The sequence below is a fragment of the Tetrao urogallus genome, assembly GCF_951394365.1.
Source record: "Tetrao urogallus genome assembly, chromosome: 2".
NCBI lineage: Eukaryota > Metazoa > Chordata > Aves > Galliformes > Phasianidae > Tetrao > Tetrao urogallus.
In genome coordinates this window covers 45,220,496-45,237,105 of record NC_136814.1, presented here as the reverse complement: position 1 = coordinate 45,237,105, position 16,610 = coordinate 45,220,496, and the positions used below count along the sequence as shown (strand labels likewise).

At 39.3% G+C, this 16,610-nt stretch overlaps 1 protein-coding gene across 1 annotated transcript in view; it reads right to left on the bottom strand.

The window, feature by feature from the left end:
* Positions 1 to 14,571, bottom strand: part of UTRN (utrophin) — a gene marked incomplete at both ends in the record, with an annotated part of 311,326 nt that extends 296,755 nt beyond the window's left edge. Inside the window, one exon of the mRNA XM_079550328.1 lies at positions 14,478 to 14,571. Within this exon, the coding sequence (XP_079406454.1) occupies positions 14,478 to 14,571 (94 nt within the window). The remainder of the gene's footprint in view (positions 1 to 14,477) is intronic.
* Between the last annotated feature and the right edge of the window lie 2,039 nt (positions 14,572 to 16,610).

Here is a 16,610-nt window from a genome sequence, read left to right as displayed (position 1 = left end):
CAATTAAACTCCAACTTTCTTCTCTGGCTTGGTTATTAATTAGCCCCCAAAGTTGAACCCCTTCCTGATTAACTGCTTTGAACGTACATGAATTGTTTAACAATTGCAGGATGAGTATCAGAATGCAGTACAATAGTACTTATGCAAAGAAACAAGACAGTGATCTTCAGTATGAGCCTACATAAGATTTCTCACTTCACTTCAGAAAGCTCTTGTGGGACACACCATTCCAAATGCGGTACCCAAAACTGAGAATATTCAGAAACACAAGAGCAGAGCAACCTAAGCTCAAAGTTTGTCAGTCTTTGGTAGAATGTGAGCCAAGGAACGTCAATAGCCAGCTGTTTAAGTAAAGGATTATGTGTGTACTTAGTCCCAATCTCCATGCTTTTATTATTTAATGGCCAGCTTTTAGGAGGACTGTGTTGAAACCTGAAATAATGTGGATTTTGAGCACTGTCATCAGAAGGTTTTGTGAGGGCATGTAAAATCTGGAACAGATGTTTCACCGTTACCTACCTAGAAACAGACTATACGGAAAGCAAGCTCACCTAATGAAAGCAGGCAATTACAAATCAGATTATTACCACTGCCTCCAGCAACAACTCCAATAGATCAGTTATACTCACAGGCGTTACCCTCTTCTTGGTGCATTTTCCAGAAGGGTTTTGCACACCTTTCTAGGTGTTAAGCAGTCATATACCATGCAGGCTCAGGTTCAGACCTCACCTGGAGACAGCTGCCAAGCAGATCCAACTCCAGAGCTCAGCATCCCCAGGTCTCTCTTCCACCCACTGACAAAAATTACTGCAGCAGAGAGTTCCCTTGTCTCAGCAAGGCTTAAGTTTGCAGCCTCAGTACCAAAACTGATGACAATAAAGACCAGTGAAAGCAACACAAATGAGGGCACTGATATAAATGAGCTAAAAAAGCTACAAGATAAGCTTGTGGAATTAAGAGTCCACAGAAAGGTGGTTATAATTTACGAAGAAACGCAAATCACTAAGAAGTAAGGTATATAAGAGGAAGCACTGCTGAAGATTTAATTACGGAAGAAGTATAAGCATGTGGCATCTACCTGTGGACATTACTACAGGTACCACATTGGGCTGAAGGGGGCTTCTGCTGCACCTAGAACAGTGCTCCTTCCAGGAACACTGTCCCTTGACCAGCTCAAGGGACATCTAAATTCAACAGGAATAGTGAATCAGAGCACATGGTTCGAAGAGATGCAAGTAGAACAAACAGTCCCATCGCACCAATTTCAATCTTCAAACTGCCGGCAGAAGATTATTATGAGACTACTTTGATAAGCAGTCAAGACCTTTTAAAAACATACCTGTAATGTAATTTGCTACCTAACCTAGACAGGAACTCTACCTAGGAATTTTCCTAAAGAAGGAATTACTTCTACAAAAACCTCATACCTTTGATGACCTCTGCAATGAAAATTAGCTTTCAATATAGGAAGAAACACTTTTTTTAACCACTAATGGGGCATAAGTCAGTATCTAAGCACTGACATACACTGCTAAGTTTTGGTGGCACCACTACTTTGGTTTGATTTATGGAAAACACACATGGATGTCAGTAATAAGAAATCTCTAATATAGCCAAATCTGCATCAAGGAAAAAGAGCTTTGACTGGCTTAATTCATTTATTTTGAGGAGAAAAATACAACTGCATGGCAAATTAACTCTTATGTTCAGGGAGAAAGGGAGGCTCTACAGCAGAGTAGAAACAAAACAGAAAATGCAACCTCTGTAGCTGACAAAAGCACTGACATAACCTAAAATGGTAATTTTAGGTTTTGCTCAATTCAGAAGTTTATCTTGAAATTCAGAGCATTTCACCTAAGATATTTTAACCCATACAAAATGTTTCTGCTTTTCCAGAGTAGTACTGGATTAAAAACAAGATCGGTACTTTAAAAAAAACTGAAAAGAAGCCAGGATGGCATTACCATTGCTGACTCGCATAATGCAAGGGAGAATTTCCTCAGAAGCTTTCACACCACCACCCTCACTCCTCCACCCCCCCAAAAAAAACATTATTTGCAAGTAGCAACAAATAAAATTCCTTACTACAAATAGTACTGGGAAGTGTATATATACACATATATAATATCACTCTCTCTCTCTCTCTCTCTCTCTCTCTCTCCAGAAAACACCCCTCCAAAAATATATGGAACAAGCATTGTGAAAACAAGAGTTGCTCACCTTAGCAGAGCCAAAGGCCAGGCCTATCAGACATGACCATGGGAGCACTCCTCAGCAACAAACAGCAGTGGTGAAGCAAAGCTAGATCACATTTGAGCAGGTTGTGAAGGGTTTGGGTTAATGTTTATTCATCCAGGGGCGAAGGGGAAAATAAGAAAGGGAGAAGACATGAAGAAAGCAGGCATACAATCTCAGAAGCATGCAAAAGGATTGGCTCTTTATCAAAGTAGGGAGAATCACTTTTACGTGGTTTCCAAATGAGGAAAAGAGAGACTTTCTATTTAACTGCTTTCCATTTAACATGTATTTACACTTCTCTGAATGAGAAAGCTACTGTAACAAATTAACTTCACAGATATTTACAACATTTTTAAATTTCAAAGTCTCAACAAAATGATGCACTTAACCTATGACAAACTGCAAAGCACAGTATTAAGAATATCTGGCTACTTGGTGATTGCCAAGGATTTATGACTCTTAACAGTGTCATAAAGACTACAGCTCAGTTGGATTCTATTTTTCACCTACATAGCTCTTTTGAATTGTTCCATTTTACCATATTATCTTAAATACAATACAAATACAATTGAAAGCTTTGAATGCCTTAACTCTAAACAGCCATTCCAAATTTTTTCTTCAGCTGTTTGTTACTTCAGAAAACAGTCCAAAAAGGAATCACAATCCACTGAATCCAGAATCCAGTGTTTGGAGCTTTCTTTTTCATGATTTTTTTTTTATTTTGTTTGAAAAAAACATACATACATACAGTTTGTCTACAACACAACGTAACCCACACACCACAAAGCAGATCTTCACATCTGAAGATTCTGTAATTGAGTGCCATCCACCACTTCTGATTTTCCACACTACTGCTATGCTAGGGTACTCCTGAAAGTGAAAATATTTTGTTAACCATAGCACACAGGCAAAGCTGCTGAACAGTCACAATGACTTACAGGAGAGCATGTGAACTCATGCACACAGCTGCCTGAAACATCACAGAGCACGCCGCAGTACACTGCTCATATTTCCCTGCTGACAGATACAACCAATCTGGGGCAGAAGCAGAATCGTTTAGAAGATCCAAACACTCATGAAGCTTATCACCTAAAAGAGGCTAGGAAGGAATTCCTGCAGCTACACAATCAGTCTGTGCGTTGGCAGAGCAGGACCAAGGGCCCTTGGAATACTCACAGTGACCTGCTCGCTATTTGCTCAGATAGCACAAGAAACATCATCACTGTTCATAATGTTTGCAAACTGAAATTCTCTCTTGTAGGGTAAATCAAGTGATCAGAAGCAATACAGGCTTCCCTTTGTTATACAGCTACATTACTAAATGCTTCTATCATTCCCCCTCAAAATTATACAGCTCAACTATGGGCTGGCATGATTGGCTTCAGAAGAACACTTTTGCAAACTTCTGTTTATTCAGATAAACAACTCCCAAATGTTTCAGGTAACAAGTGAAAAATCGACTGAAAGACTGAAAAGGATCACCTGGATGTCAAAGAGAAGAGCTCCAAAGAGACTAAGAAAAGGACTACATAGCAAGAATTTTACTCTCCAAAGAATTAGTGCAACTAAGCACTGACTTTGCAAGCTATTATGTCAGCTTGAATTTTGGTGCATTTAATTACAGTCCTCTACATGCAAGAGGCTTCTCTGTAGTCCTGCAGAGATAAGTACACAATAAAAAAAAATAACTTGCCAAAGCATAATAAGTAAAAACTCAGAAGCTCTAGTCTTGTCTATAATCAGAGTCACATTGTTCCACTATTTCTATTCATGTCATGCTTCTCTTTATTCCTCAAGTCTTTATACAGCTGTAGAAAGAAAGGAACAGCAATGAAGGGTGACTACAGCCCTTCTGGCCTCCAAATGCACAATGTAATTTGGGATCAGTAAGGGAGCATTAGAAGATGACAAAGAACTCCAGCTGCCAAGCTATACTATCTAGGGAAGGAGGGAAAATAGGGTCTTTCCAGAACAGAATGAATTCTACTGCTAGCGGAGTGAAAGAGACCCATACAAGAAAGTACCATGTGAGAACACCCATTAGGGATGGAGAGGGATTTACAGAACTTTAAGAGTGGGTACAGATGAAACAAGATGTTGTAATGTAGAGATGAACACATCATCTCCAGCCAAGTTCAAGTCCATCACCCAGCTCCCGGATTATGTCAATTTCCAAACCACAGAACAGTAGAAAGGAATACAGGAAGAGATAAGACAAACAAATTAAAATGCACTATTTTATGGAGTTAAGAAATAAATACAGAAATATAATTTTACAGTATGAGGAAAGAGAGGATGAAATGAGAACCTGAGAAATTGAGGATGTTTATTGAAGAGATTCAACGAGGTACTTCAATGTAACTGAACAGGAGGAAAAATAGAGATGACAGGAAAAAAACACCATACCCAGCTGTTAGCAGCGTCACTATTGAGGAAAAGTTTTTTAAAGACATCACTTACACCAAGGAGCTTTTCCACTCAAGGATATTTCTTTGATAACATAAGTCACCAACTTGGAACTGTTTCAACTCTTCCTCCATCTTATATTTGGTTTGTGTTTCTCACAAAGGTAAAGGCTAGCACGTAAATACCACAGGTGAATGAATAAAGAGATGGAGAAAAAATAAGATTTCCAAGATTTATTAAGAGAGTATTCTTCCATTTCCAATAACAAAATAAGTCCACCAGACGATCTAGCTGTTTTGAAAGTTTTCATGAGTACTGCTAAAACAATAAATCTTTTCCCATAAAACCTGTTGCTTTCTAGGCTGAACCATTTTAAAAGAACTTCTACCAACTCCAGCCACAACTCTGATGTGCTCCCACAGACTACACTATGAAAAAAATGGCAAATCCAGATTTATTCATACTGCAACATCCAATTTGTGATTGAATTGGGATACGTGGCTGAGGCAGGACTGCATGCTAAACTACAGATCTGCTGAGGAAAATTTAGTTACCTAAAATTTTTCTAGATTCCAATAATTTGTGCACACAGATGAATACACACGCCTTTTGTTTTATTTTTAATAGCTACAGTCAATTTTTTTAGGCTAGCCAAATGTCTGCTATCTTACAGAAAAAGAGTGCTTTAACACTGTCAAAACAATAGCTGATTATTTGCCAGTGAAGACTTTGCTGCATATAATGTTCAAGAATATTTGCTGGGACAACACTATCATATGAATACAAAAGTTCTGTCACTGTGACCTGACTCACCCCACATCGCCCTGGAAAGGGCCAGCTTCAGAGCTCATAATTTTGCACACTGCAATAGGGATCAGAGAGGGCAGAGAGAAGGAAATAAGACATACCATGACACTTCAGCAAGAGGGCTGGAAAGCATCTGCTTGTCCTGTATATCCTTGGATGTAAACCAGTCCTGCTGCTCCTGCAGGCTACTTCATTTGAAGCCATTAAAAATAATAGTACCGTGATTAAACACAGCACAGCGTAACATTTCAGCTTAGCAGCTGATCACTACTGTTTCAAATACTGCCAAATATTTAACACTAGTCTGCTTGCCTCTAAATAGGTCCAGTTTTTGTTATTTTTTTAGAATCATACACCATAAAGGAAGTTAGATGAAAACATTAAGTATCAGCTAAACCTTATTGCCACCAGTATTAATGTATTTGTTGAATCACATTTTGAATTATTTTCCAATCTATTTAAACTTATTTGAGAATAAGAGCCAAATTTTTACCATCTGCAAATTTTTGGACAACAGGTTTTAAGCTCATGCTCTTGCTAAGGGTTAGCTGCACACACCTGCCAAGAAAAGCTAGCTTTTCTCATAAATAAAAACCAACTCTATTTAAAGACAATTTAAATACACAGGCTTTTTCATTCCCACTGATCTTCAAATTCCCACAGTATATTAAAAGACTAACTCCTAAAACCTTTACTATCAAGATACACCAAGTAAGCAGAGTCTGCTTACAAATTCACTATTTGTATTAAAAGCTGTCTTTAAACAGTAAGTAAGCCAGTCCAAAGTGGACACAAAAAGCTTTACACATGCACACTCAACCTTCTATACACACTACAGCAAAATGAAGAGCCTACAAAAGCAGCAACACAAAATACCATTTCTGTTTTGTGCTGCAAAGGAGCTATACCTGAAGTAGTAAAGAACATCTCTGCTCTACTTCACCTGGAAGCACCTGACTCAGCCACTCTGCTTAAAGACACTGCCCTGGAACCCACGCTCCCTACATTTCTGTTCATGCATTATTCAGCTCCTATTCAAGACATCTGCTCCACTCGCAAGCTTGGAAGTGGTCTTTGCATTTATTTAATATTTATTTAATACACTGTAATTTGCAAACATTTGGGTCTCCTTTGGAGAGAAACACTGGGTTTCATCTGTGCACTACAGCTGAAGTTTCTTGGAAAGTATACATTAAAGAATACCACTTGTCACTGAAGAGGCAGAAAGATGCTTTCTCCAGGACAGCTCTCATCTACCTAGCAGGCACACAGCTATCATTATCTGGTATGTCAACAGGGTGAATGTCCAGAAAGGATTTTTTTTTTTTTCACCTGTACTTACTATGAGGAAAACCTGCAGTGGGCCCACATCACAGCAGAACTGGCTGCCAGGAACACTTACATCATTCACACCTACAAGCCAAGCCATAATCACTCAAGAGAAGGGATAGGTTGGCCTGGAGTGCAAGTGCCCAGGGGCTGGCAGGGGGCTGCTGGGCTCCTCTGCAAGTATTAGCAGGCTGACCTGTGCTGGACATTGCTCAGCCTAGCAAGCAACCTGGTGGTGAACCTGGGAAACACACTAAAGAGAGGACAACAGATTGCAAGGCAAAGAAAGGAGTAGGAAATGAGAAACATCCCTGTGGACACCGAGGTCAATGCAGAAGGAGGACAGGAGGTGCTCTAGACACCAAGTGGAAGCTTTCCTGCAGTTCATGAAGAAGACTGGTGGAAGATGCTGGCCCCCTGAGCAAAAAGACTCCACAGGGAACACAGTGACTATGCCCTGAACAACTGCATCCCATGGAATAAATGCCTGCTGGAGCAGGAAATTGTGAGGATTAGGAAGAAGTGGCAGAGAGGAGCTGCTTGGGGGATCACATCCCCATTCCTCATCACCCTGCAGTGTTCAAAGGGTAGAACAGTCAGGAGGGAAGGAGTGCAGCACAGTTGGAAAAAGGAGTGAGGTATAGAGAGGCATTCCAAGTTTTGTTTCTCACTATCCAACTCTAATTCATTTCATTGCTAATGAAAATACTTTTCCTCAAATCAAGTCTGCTTTGCTTACAATTTCAACTCACAAACTTTTCTATCCTTTTTCTTCCCTCTGTCCTGCTGAAGACTGGGGAATGAGAGTGCAGCTGGGAGAGCACCTGACAGCCAGCCAGGTCAACCCCACACAGGGGGTGAACAACAAAGCTGTTCTGCATTTAAAAAAAGATATTATCAACTGCCATAAAGCATCTTTTCTGCCTTTCATACAGAAAAACGCTTTTCCATAGCTCAAGGAAGAATGTCAGATAAGACAGTATAACAGTTTACCTGGCCATAAAATAATTCCAGCTCAACTCTTGAGAATACCACTCCTGAAGCTATTTTTATTGCTAAGAAATTTAAGAAAAATATCCCAGAGAGATAAGATGAATGTTCTACACACAAAAGAAGTGCACTCTTGTATTGCACGCTATCATTCATATAAATCATTTGATGCTAACAACGAATTTAAACATCATTGTTTTCTGATATTCATCTGTCGCCAAAGTGAAATATCACAGGACTGCAAATTGTGGTTGACCTACAGTTTTCGGGTTTCTCTTTCAATTGCAAAAATGGCAAAAGAGACTTGGTTAAAATCTTGAGTAAGTTACTCAAAAATTAATAAATTTCTAATAGGAGGTTGGCGCTGTACATTGGGAAAATAAATAACAATTCCCAAGAGTACACCGCTTGATTATACCAAAGACAGCAATGAAACCACATCAGCCACCTAAAACCATAAGAGAGATACTACAAATGGTTCTATTCTGCATTAGTATTACCTGCAGCTCTCGCTGCTAACATTAACTTTCGCACAATCAGCTCTGTCTACGGGCAGGGGAGTTTAAAAAAAAAAACAAAACACTTCACTTCTATTTAACTGTCAAACAAAGTACACTGCCAGCAAGCCATCATTCAAGTTTAAGTTCATCAATAACATTTTCTCTCACTTTTATTAAACCATCAAATGAGCTTGGTCACTGTGGATGACTCAAGGTTGCTAAAGAATAGATTGAAGGAAAGTTATCTGTGAAAGTCCCAACGCCCACTGGGAAGTTTCTTTTTTTCCCCCCTAAAGCCATTTATTTCTTGTAGATTAGATAACACTGACATGAGATTTTAAGAACACAGATACAGGAATGATGGTGAGACATCAACGGACAGTATTTTCCACTTTTCTTTTGCAAAGTACTAAGAAGATGAAAGCATAATTTTGAATCTCAATTTGTCATAAACAAAATGAATTTTAAAACACATTAATTGAAAGGAAAAGTACTAAAGAATTCATAGCAAGTTATAAACAGTTCAAGACCTCCATAACAGAAAATCAGAATAACTAAAATGGATGTTAGTTAGCTACACAGATTTGTTTGCAAATATTCAATTCCAGGTTTTCATTTCAGCTACTAGAAAGACCACAATCTCATTTACTTGCTCTCTGAGTTAGAAATGGAGAAGCAGCAACTAATGTTTTACAAAGCGGTATATCTGACAGATTTGACAAAAATTTGCATAGACACTGCTGCTATCAGTGGTAATATAATTTCATCAGTTCTTTATTTAGGGGGACTTGTTCTCCTTTCAGAAAGTACAGACTTTGTTATCGCTTCGCTACCTTGAAAACTGCAATGAAAAAAGTATTTTCCTTTATATATAAAGAGACTTAGGTCATACAGGTCAAGTAAATATTAGTTTTATTACAGCTTGGGGCAGAAATTGATTTCAGTAGTCTGCACTGTGTGTTTTGTGAATTACTTTAAAAGTATTCTGTGTTGCAGCATACTAAACCAGCTAAGAAACATTTAAAACAATCTGAAGCTTAAAGTGATACCTTTCCTGCACTAGAACAGCACATATGAAAGAAAATAAGTGATATTACAGGTTCTGCTCCACAAAACCATGAAACATGGCATGACTTTCTCTCCATCCAAAGAAGGTAGATGATGGGTGTGAGGATGGACACGCAGCTCAGACTCGATCCTCTAAAGTGCCAGGTTCAAACCAGCCACCAGCACAAGCAGGGACACACAGGGACAGGACCTGTCAGATCATCCCACCACATGTTGTCTCCTTATGAAGTTATCCTTAACTAAAAACTCGGTATTTTCCCCTTTTAGATAGTTTACTAGCACAATGGAAAGCATACAATTTTCTACTAAGATGATCAGTCATAGTTCCAGTATCTGCCCAGCCCACTTTGCATTCCAGGCATAAAACATAACATTGCATCTACATGCTGTAAATTAGCACATCTCAGGCTCTAATTTCAAGTTGATCACACCCAGAACAGCTAAGTAAGCCTGAATAATATTTCATAGCAATGAAAAAAGAAAGGTTTCTTAGGCTCATTATGAAATCCACAATTAGAAAAAGACAGCTAAAACTCTCCTGCTGTAATCCATAGAGATGATAGTGAATGTCAAATACTATGTGAAGTCATCAGTGAGCACTGCTCCATGCCAGGCTTGGTCTGGGTAGATAGGAAAGCTGCAAGCTGTTGCTCCACTCTGCAGAGGCTCAGCCACCACCCCTCTGCTTCTGAATTTCAGAAGAGAGCCTTTTAACTGTTCTTTTTGCTGCTCCTCTGAACACAGCTCACAATTCCTCTTCACCCTCGTAAAACAAGTGCACGTTCCTCTGCTGGAAGGGTCGGTGAGGGAACTGCTGGGGCTCACATTCTCAGCCGCCTGCTTGCTGACAATCACAATGCACTCCACCCAGACGCCACACAAATTAGGTCACATAGCAGAGCGTATTCTTGCCAATTCCTGCCTATTCATAAGGGACCACAACAGGAAGCATACGGAGCCCTCCAGTTAAGGGTCAGAACATTTCAGTGAAAACATAAAAGTGAACCAACATCAGATTATTCACATTTTCTCCATACGGCAAGAGTGAGTCATGGGCACTGCCGCATCCGACAATGCAAAGGGGCACAGACTTCATCCAACTGCAAAAACCTCCCCCATGGCCTGAAGAAGTGACTGGGTTACAGGAAAACAGAAAATGTTACCCACTTTTTCAGCGTACATATGCATGCAGTAACTCAATGTACATGGGAAGAAGAGAGCTAAAAAAAAAGTCCTTAAAAACAGTTCATGTGGAGACTCAAAATATAACTAGGTAATTTAAAAATGATCTGTTCTTGTGTGCTTCATCTATAACTACACTGTATTTCAAAACGCATTTAGCATCATCTGTTGCCAAAAAAGAAATACACAGTTTCCATGTGTTCAAGAGCCAGAGTTGTTTTAAATGAAACAAATTTGATCCTTCAGCATAACTCTGCTAAGCAAACTGACCAACCCAGGGCTTTGCAACTGTTCACGGTAACATGAGCAATACAGTAAATATTATTTTTACTATTGTTGCAGCTTATGGCCTCATGATAAAACAATTTCAAGCTGCCATCAGTGCAAGTATCTTGTGAGATCACAGATAAATTCCTTCCCACCTGACAGGAAGTTATTAATTCATAATCTAGCATTCCTAGGATTTCCAAAGGGAGGCTGTGGGAGCAAGAAGGAATACCCAACTGTTAACAGAAGATAAATGCACAATTAAAAACAAAAAAACAAAAAAACAAAAAAAAAAAGAAAAAAGAAAAAGAAAAACCCACCACCAAGCACTGTTGAACTACTATTAAACTCTTAGGAAAAGATAACAGGGTGGGGGGTACTGAACAACTGTTAGCTCACACAAAGTGTAAACTGATCTCTTTTACTTCTGTTCACATCTTTATGAACAAGGAGTAACAAAGGTTATCACCTATTGCTCAGTGCTACATGAGTTGGCATTTTATGGAAGCTGAGCCACGAGGCGATCCCTTTAGAAGGCTTCCAATAACCAGCAACTTTTCTCTACCTCCTTAATGTGGGGTAAGGAACCCCCCTTCAAGTGGCAGAGTGACATTCACCCAGATAATGAGGCAATTAAGGTAGGAAAAAATAACTTAAAAAAAAAATTAATAACTTTAAAAGAAAAATGATTGAAAATGCTGCTAGGTAAGGTATGTATACATAAATATGAACAGAGCATAGCCCAGTAGCTTTCCAGGAACAGTTTCAGAAGTTTTCCTAAAAGAACATAAATCCTTTTCCATGGTATGGAACAGCAAAGAACAGTAGAGCCGTGCTCACGCCCCTCAGGTGGAGATCCAGCTCTGGTGTAGCTGGGCACCACGCAGATTACAATTGCCTCCATATTCACAGCACTGACCTGTGAGCTTTCCTGGTTTTTAGGAGATTGAACCTCCATACACAAATAAGGACATCCCAGGACACGAGCTAAAATTGTATTTAGTGTGTTTCCAACTCAAACATAACATGCTCATTTTAAAGATTTGATGCTACAGTTTTCACTACAGGCTTCCCTGCACTGTTTTCCAAAGCATTTAACACTACTTCACAAGTAAGAGGCCACATCAGAAGTACTTCTGGTTTTGACAAATTCCAAGATGAAGCAAGTCACTCTCATTCAAAGGACAAGAGCAGACGGCCTTATGACAATCTCAGTTTGGATAAGCAATGCTTACATAAACAAGGGGACAGGAGAACAGTAGACAGTTGTTAATACTGTCCATGCAACCAAGAAATGTCGAGCAGGTTCAAGACTACTCGAAAAAATTAAAGTCTCTTTTGCATGTCAGGTTTGGAGCAGAGGAAGAAAGCCTCCCCCAACCTTTTTTTTTTTTTTTTCCTATGGTGTTCAGACTTCAGAGGATGGAAAATTTTTATCCAGTGAGGCTTCACCTCAACTAACTCATCTACATGCACACGTTTTTCCAGATATGAACTCCCATCTCCCTGCTCCCAGCCCCCACCACCTCTCACACAGCTGTGTTTCTTGCCATTCAGGAAATCCAGAGCATTTGAACAAACAAACCAACAAGACCAGAGCTGCACCTCTGCCAACACTGCAAACTTTACAAGCTAATAAATAACCCCTAAACCTTCTGGCCAAAGAGCTGCCTGCACACAAGGTGTGCATAAACTTCTCTAAACGTCTCCCTGTTTACATTCTGGATTTATGTGAATGCTGATGAGTGTGAAGAAGAAACAGATACACCACTAACAACTTTTTTTTTTTTTTTTTTTTTTTTAACCTTCCCCTCCCCCTCCCCTCCCCCCAATTTCTAGTACTGAATTACTAAAAATTCACTCTTATTTGGAGAAAGATCTCTTCTTGACCCTGCACAGAGACTTCACCTTTCACTTTCGTTTTTTTTCTACTCTAGTCTTCTCTTCCATGACTCTCTCCTTCTACCTTTTCTTTGCTTACTTCTCAATTATCTAAAGTCACAAGTCTGTCAAAGCCTCATAATACGTAGCAGAAAAAAAAATGTTTAAGAGTGAACAGACAATAGAGAATTTGAAAACATCAGTCTCTCAGAAAGCAAGTCTACAGCCCTCCACTTTATGAAAAGTTTACAACATTGCAGTACAGGAAGTTTCTTAGAAAAAGTCCTGATGATGTTTGATGACAAAACAACTCCAGTTGCAATATACCAGCCATGACATATATGCTTTTAAAAACAATGGGCTCTCAGCTCATAGGGAGCTATGCTGGCCTGGCCTTAAGAAACAGTCACTAAGCAATTTCTGCTCAAGCATATAGAGCACACCAACAAATGAGTAGCTGCTCTTAACACTGAAAGTTTCACACACCAACCTAGCCCCAGTTAGGACAGGAACCATCCAAGAAATCCAACATGCACAAAAACATCACTTTATCTTAATCTGCATACAAAAGAAATCAACTGAAGTTAAACCTCTTTAGCAGGATGAATACACAGATTTTGAAGAACACCAGGTATCTGAACAGCAATGTAACAAGTTCTCCAGAGTCACTGTGAAAAGCCAGCTTACTCACTTTACACAGTTTTCTCAACATTTTCAACAGTTCTAACAGTTCAGTTTGGGCCATAAAGGAAAAGTTTCTGATCTCAGCTCAACTGGCATAAATCCAAACACGCTTCGTTGTTATAAAAGCTAGCTCACGTAAGACCAGAGACTCGGCCCATCATTTTATTTATCTAAAATTAGCCATTTTGTCACTACATCTCAAGATGTTTTTCTTTTCTAGCTGTAAAAAAAAAACAAAACAACACACCATACTAGTCTCAGCTTTTGTACAACTACATATATCACATCAGAATTGCAGATAATGAAACTGACCAAAGTGGATTGGTCAGTTCTACATCAGCATAGTCCTAATACCAATTCCGAAAATAACCAGCCCTCATCTGGCAACTACTCTCTCTAAAATGCATACTTTCAAGTATTAAGAATCCTCTAATTCACTTCTACCATACCAGCCTAGTTACAGAATAATGCAATAGTTAACTCACGAAATTTCAGTAGGGATGGGTGGGACAGGATGGCCGAAAGAAAAGGAAAGGGAAACACTCCCAAATTCTTCTCCTCTTTGGCATCATGGCCCAAAAAATATTCCTTCTATGTTGCAGGAAATATTGCTTCCTTGAAATACCATCAAAATTAAAAGAAAAAAACCTCAGGGTTGAAGGAAGTGTTGTAAGTACGTAGCATCAAAAGTCCCAGAATACACATTAAGCAGAACTACACAGAACAAAAGCATAATCAATACTGCAATCACCATAACAATGCATAGTTTAAGAAAAGTGCAGGCAAGTCTTTCAAGTAAGGAGCTGAATTGGCTGAAGAAATCGCATTTCATACATGAAAGGAAAAGCTGTGACAAGCATTAAGGAGCAGGTCCTGCAGCAGTAGCTGTTGAACAGCCATGGTTCTCAGTGCTTGCAGCAGAGCAGCATCCAAAACTAAAAGAGACTATTAAAAGTCTTTCCCTTGAACTGCTTCCTGCCATACCTTCAACTACCTGTTCCTGCTATACCCAGTGAACCTGAACAAAGTCAGTAAAAGCAGCTTCTACAGAAGATAATAACAGATCCATATGGCTGGTGCTTTTACCCAGTACAGCTGTGAAAATACATTTAAGCACGCTCTTACCTAGCGGAGGATAACAGCTCTGCATGGCACTGTCCCATGGCACAGCAACCTTGTACTTTTTCCACACGGCTTTTTTGGCTGTTTGAACGCTCATGATGAAGCTCGCTCTTTGAATAACAGGAAAGTGAAGATGGAGAGGAAGCGCACACTAATACCCGCAACAAGAACAGCATGCCGGGATCTGAGGGGGAGGGAAGCATTGGTTTTCCTCAGAGGGTTTGACACGTTCAGTTACACAGCGACTGACAAATCAAACAGGAAACAAACCTTTAAAAAAAAAAAAAACTGTGCACAAACGAGTAACAACTTTCAACCAAATTAAAGTTTTTCCTATTTAAAAAACAAACAGTGCTTTGCTGCTCCTTATGAAAACAGAAGAACACTCGAGCTTTCAAGCACTGGCAAGTTACAGCCTACATTCAGAAAACAGAAAGAAGGTGGCAACTTTTTCTGTTCAAATCAAACTGACTGGTCAAATAGCACATTTATTTGACGAATCCTGAAAGTTCTAGCATTTGCTTTGCAAAAAACTTGCAATATTACCTTTGCACTTTTTCCACATGCTTGATAGAATGTGGAACCACAACCAACCTGCAAGGTGAGTAGTCATCATTCAACTGTACTCCAAAATGGCGCAAGAAAATTTTGTCACAAGACTTCAGCATAAAAACTCTACACAAGCCTCTGTATCAAGGCCAAAAAAACCCCACAAACTTTGAGTAGTATGCAAGTACCACTGTCCAGTAATTCCAAATAAGTAAAAGCAGGAGGTTAATAAAGTAAGGCTACAACAAAAGAGTTATTTTACAAAGGGCCTTTAAACTATGTTTATCATCAGTACAGAAGGGGAAGCTAATCCATCGACTTTCAGCATCCTGTTGTCAATGTTATAATCAAATGGAGAGAACTTGCAATTCTACAATTTTGAAAACCACGCCATTCTAACCTACACGTTAGGAAACTGAGCTGTACAGGATTCCAGCAGTCACAAAAAAGTAATGCAAGAGAAGACTACACATAACACAGAAGCACAGGTATCACATTCAAAGAGAAGCTGTACATGAATGAATTGGTTTCTGCAGCAGAAAAGCAGATGCTATTTTATTTGCATGTATTTGTGTATTATGCAATAAGAACAGTTCTCACAAGCAGCTTGTGTGACACAGTTCACCGTATCGCATACCTGACAGACACAACTGGGGGACAGAGGAAGAAAACACATAAAAGGAAAAATCTTGATTTTTATTTACTGGGGTTAGGAGTCAATCTTGCTTTGTTTTGTGGGATGTTTGGTTGGTTCTTTTTTCCCCTTTTCCTCCAATTTTAAGAATTCCTCCAAATTGAAGACTGAAAAATGCACACAAAAAGAGTTTTGTTCCCATGAATAAAGACAATCATACATTCATGGGGCTAAATTGGGCTTTTGTGTCCAACCGTTCCCATGGAACACGCAAGCAAAGACAACCACGAAAACACTGCTTTAAATCTAGGATTCCTATTTTTGAGACAAAACAAAAATAATTTATTTTGCCATAGCAAATACAAATCTAAACTTTATATCGTACTTTAAAAGCACAAGACAGAGACACTACCAATTCTACCAAGTATACAATTAGCAGCCAGCCACGCATGCATGCTAGAAGCATTACCAACCCAACAGCCCCGCATTCCCTAGGAGAGCCCTCCAGTCAATGCAATACATCATCTCACTACTGCAGACTGTCTCTGCCTCTCCCCTCACAAGGCCCATAACCCAAATTAAGACCTCCTCCATCAGGCACATGAAGGATATGCTAAGTAGCAGAATGGTCAATTTCTGAAGCAACACTTCAAGCTTTCCCATTCCTTAACAAAGGAGTGCAGCCTGTGAGGGCAGTTAGACCCACACCATGCCTGAGCCTCTATCTCTTTAACTTCAGCATTAAGATATTAGAGGCATTGAGGGAAACTATTAATTCAACCCGCTTTCTGGAGCTTTGACTGCCACTGCCAATTACATACCACATATAGGATAAATTGCTTTTTTATCTAATTGCAAATCTTACTCCAAAAACCAAATATTCCAATAAAAACATTCAGTAAATAAGAATATTTATTACCTTAATGAAGTATTGAGGGTGACAAGTTTTGGAA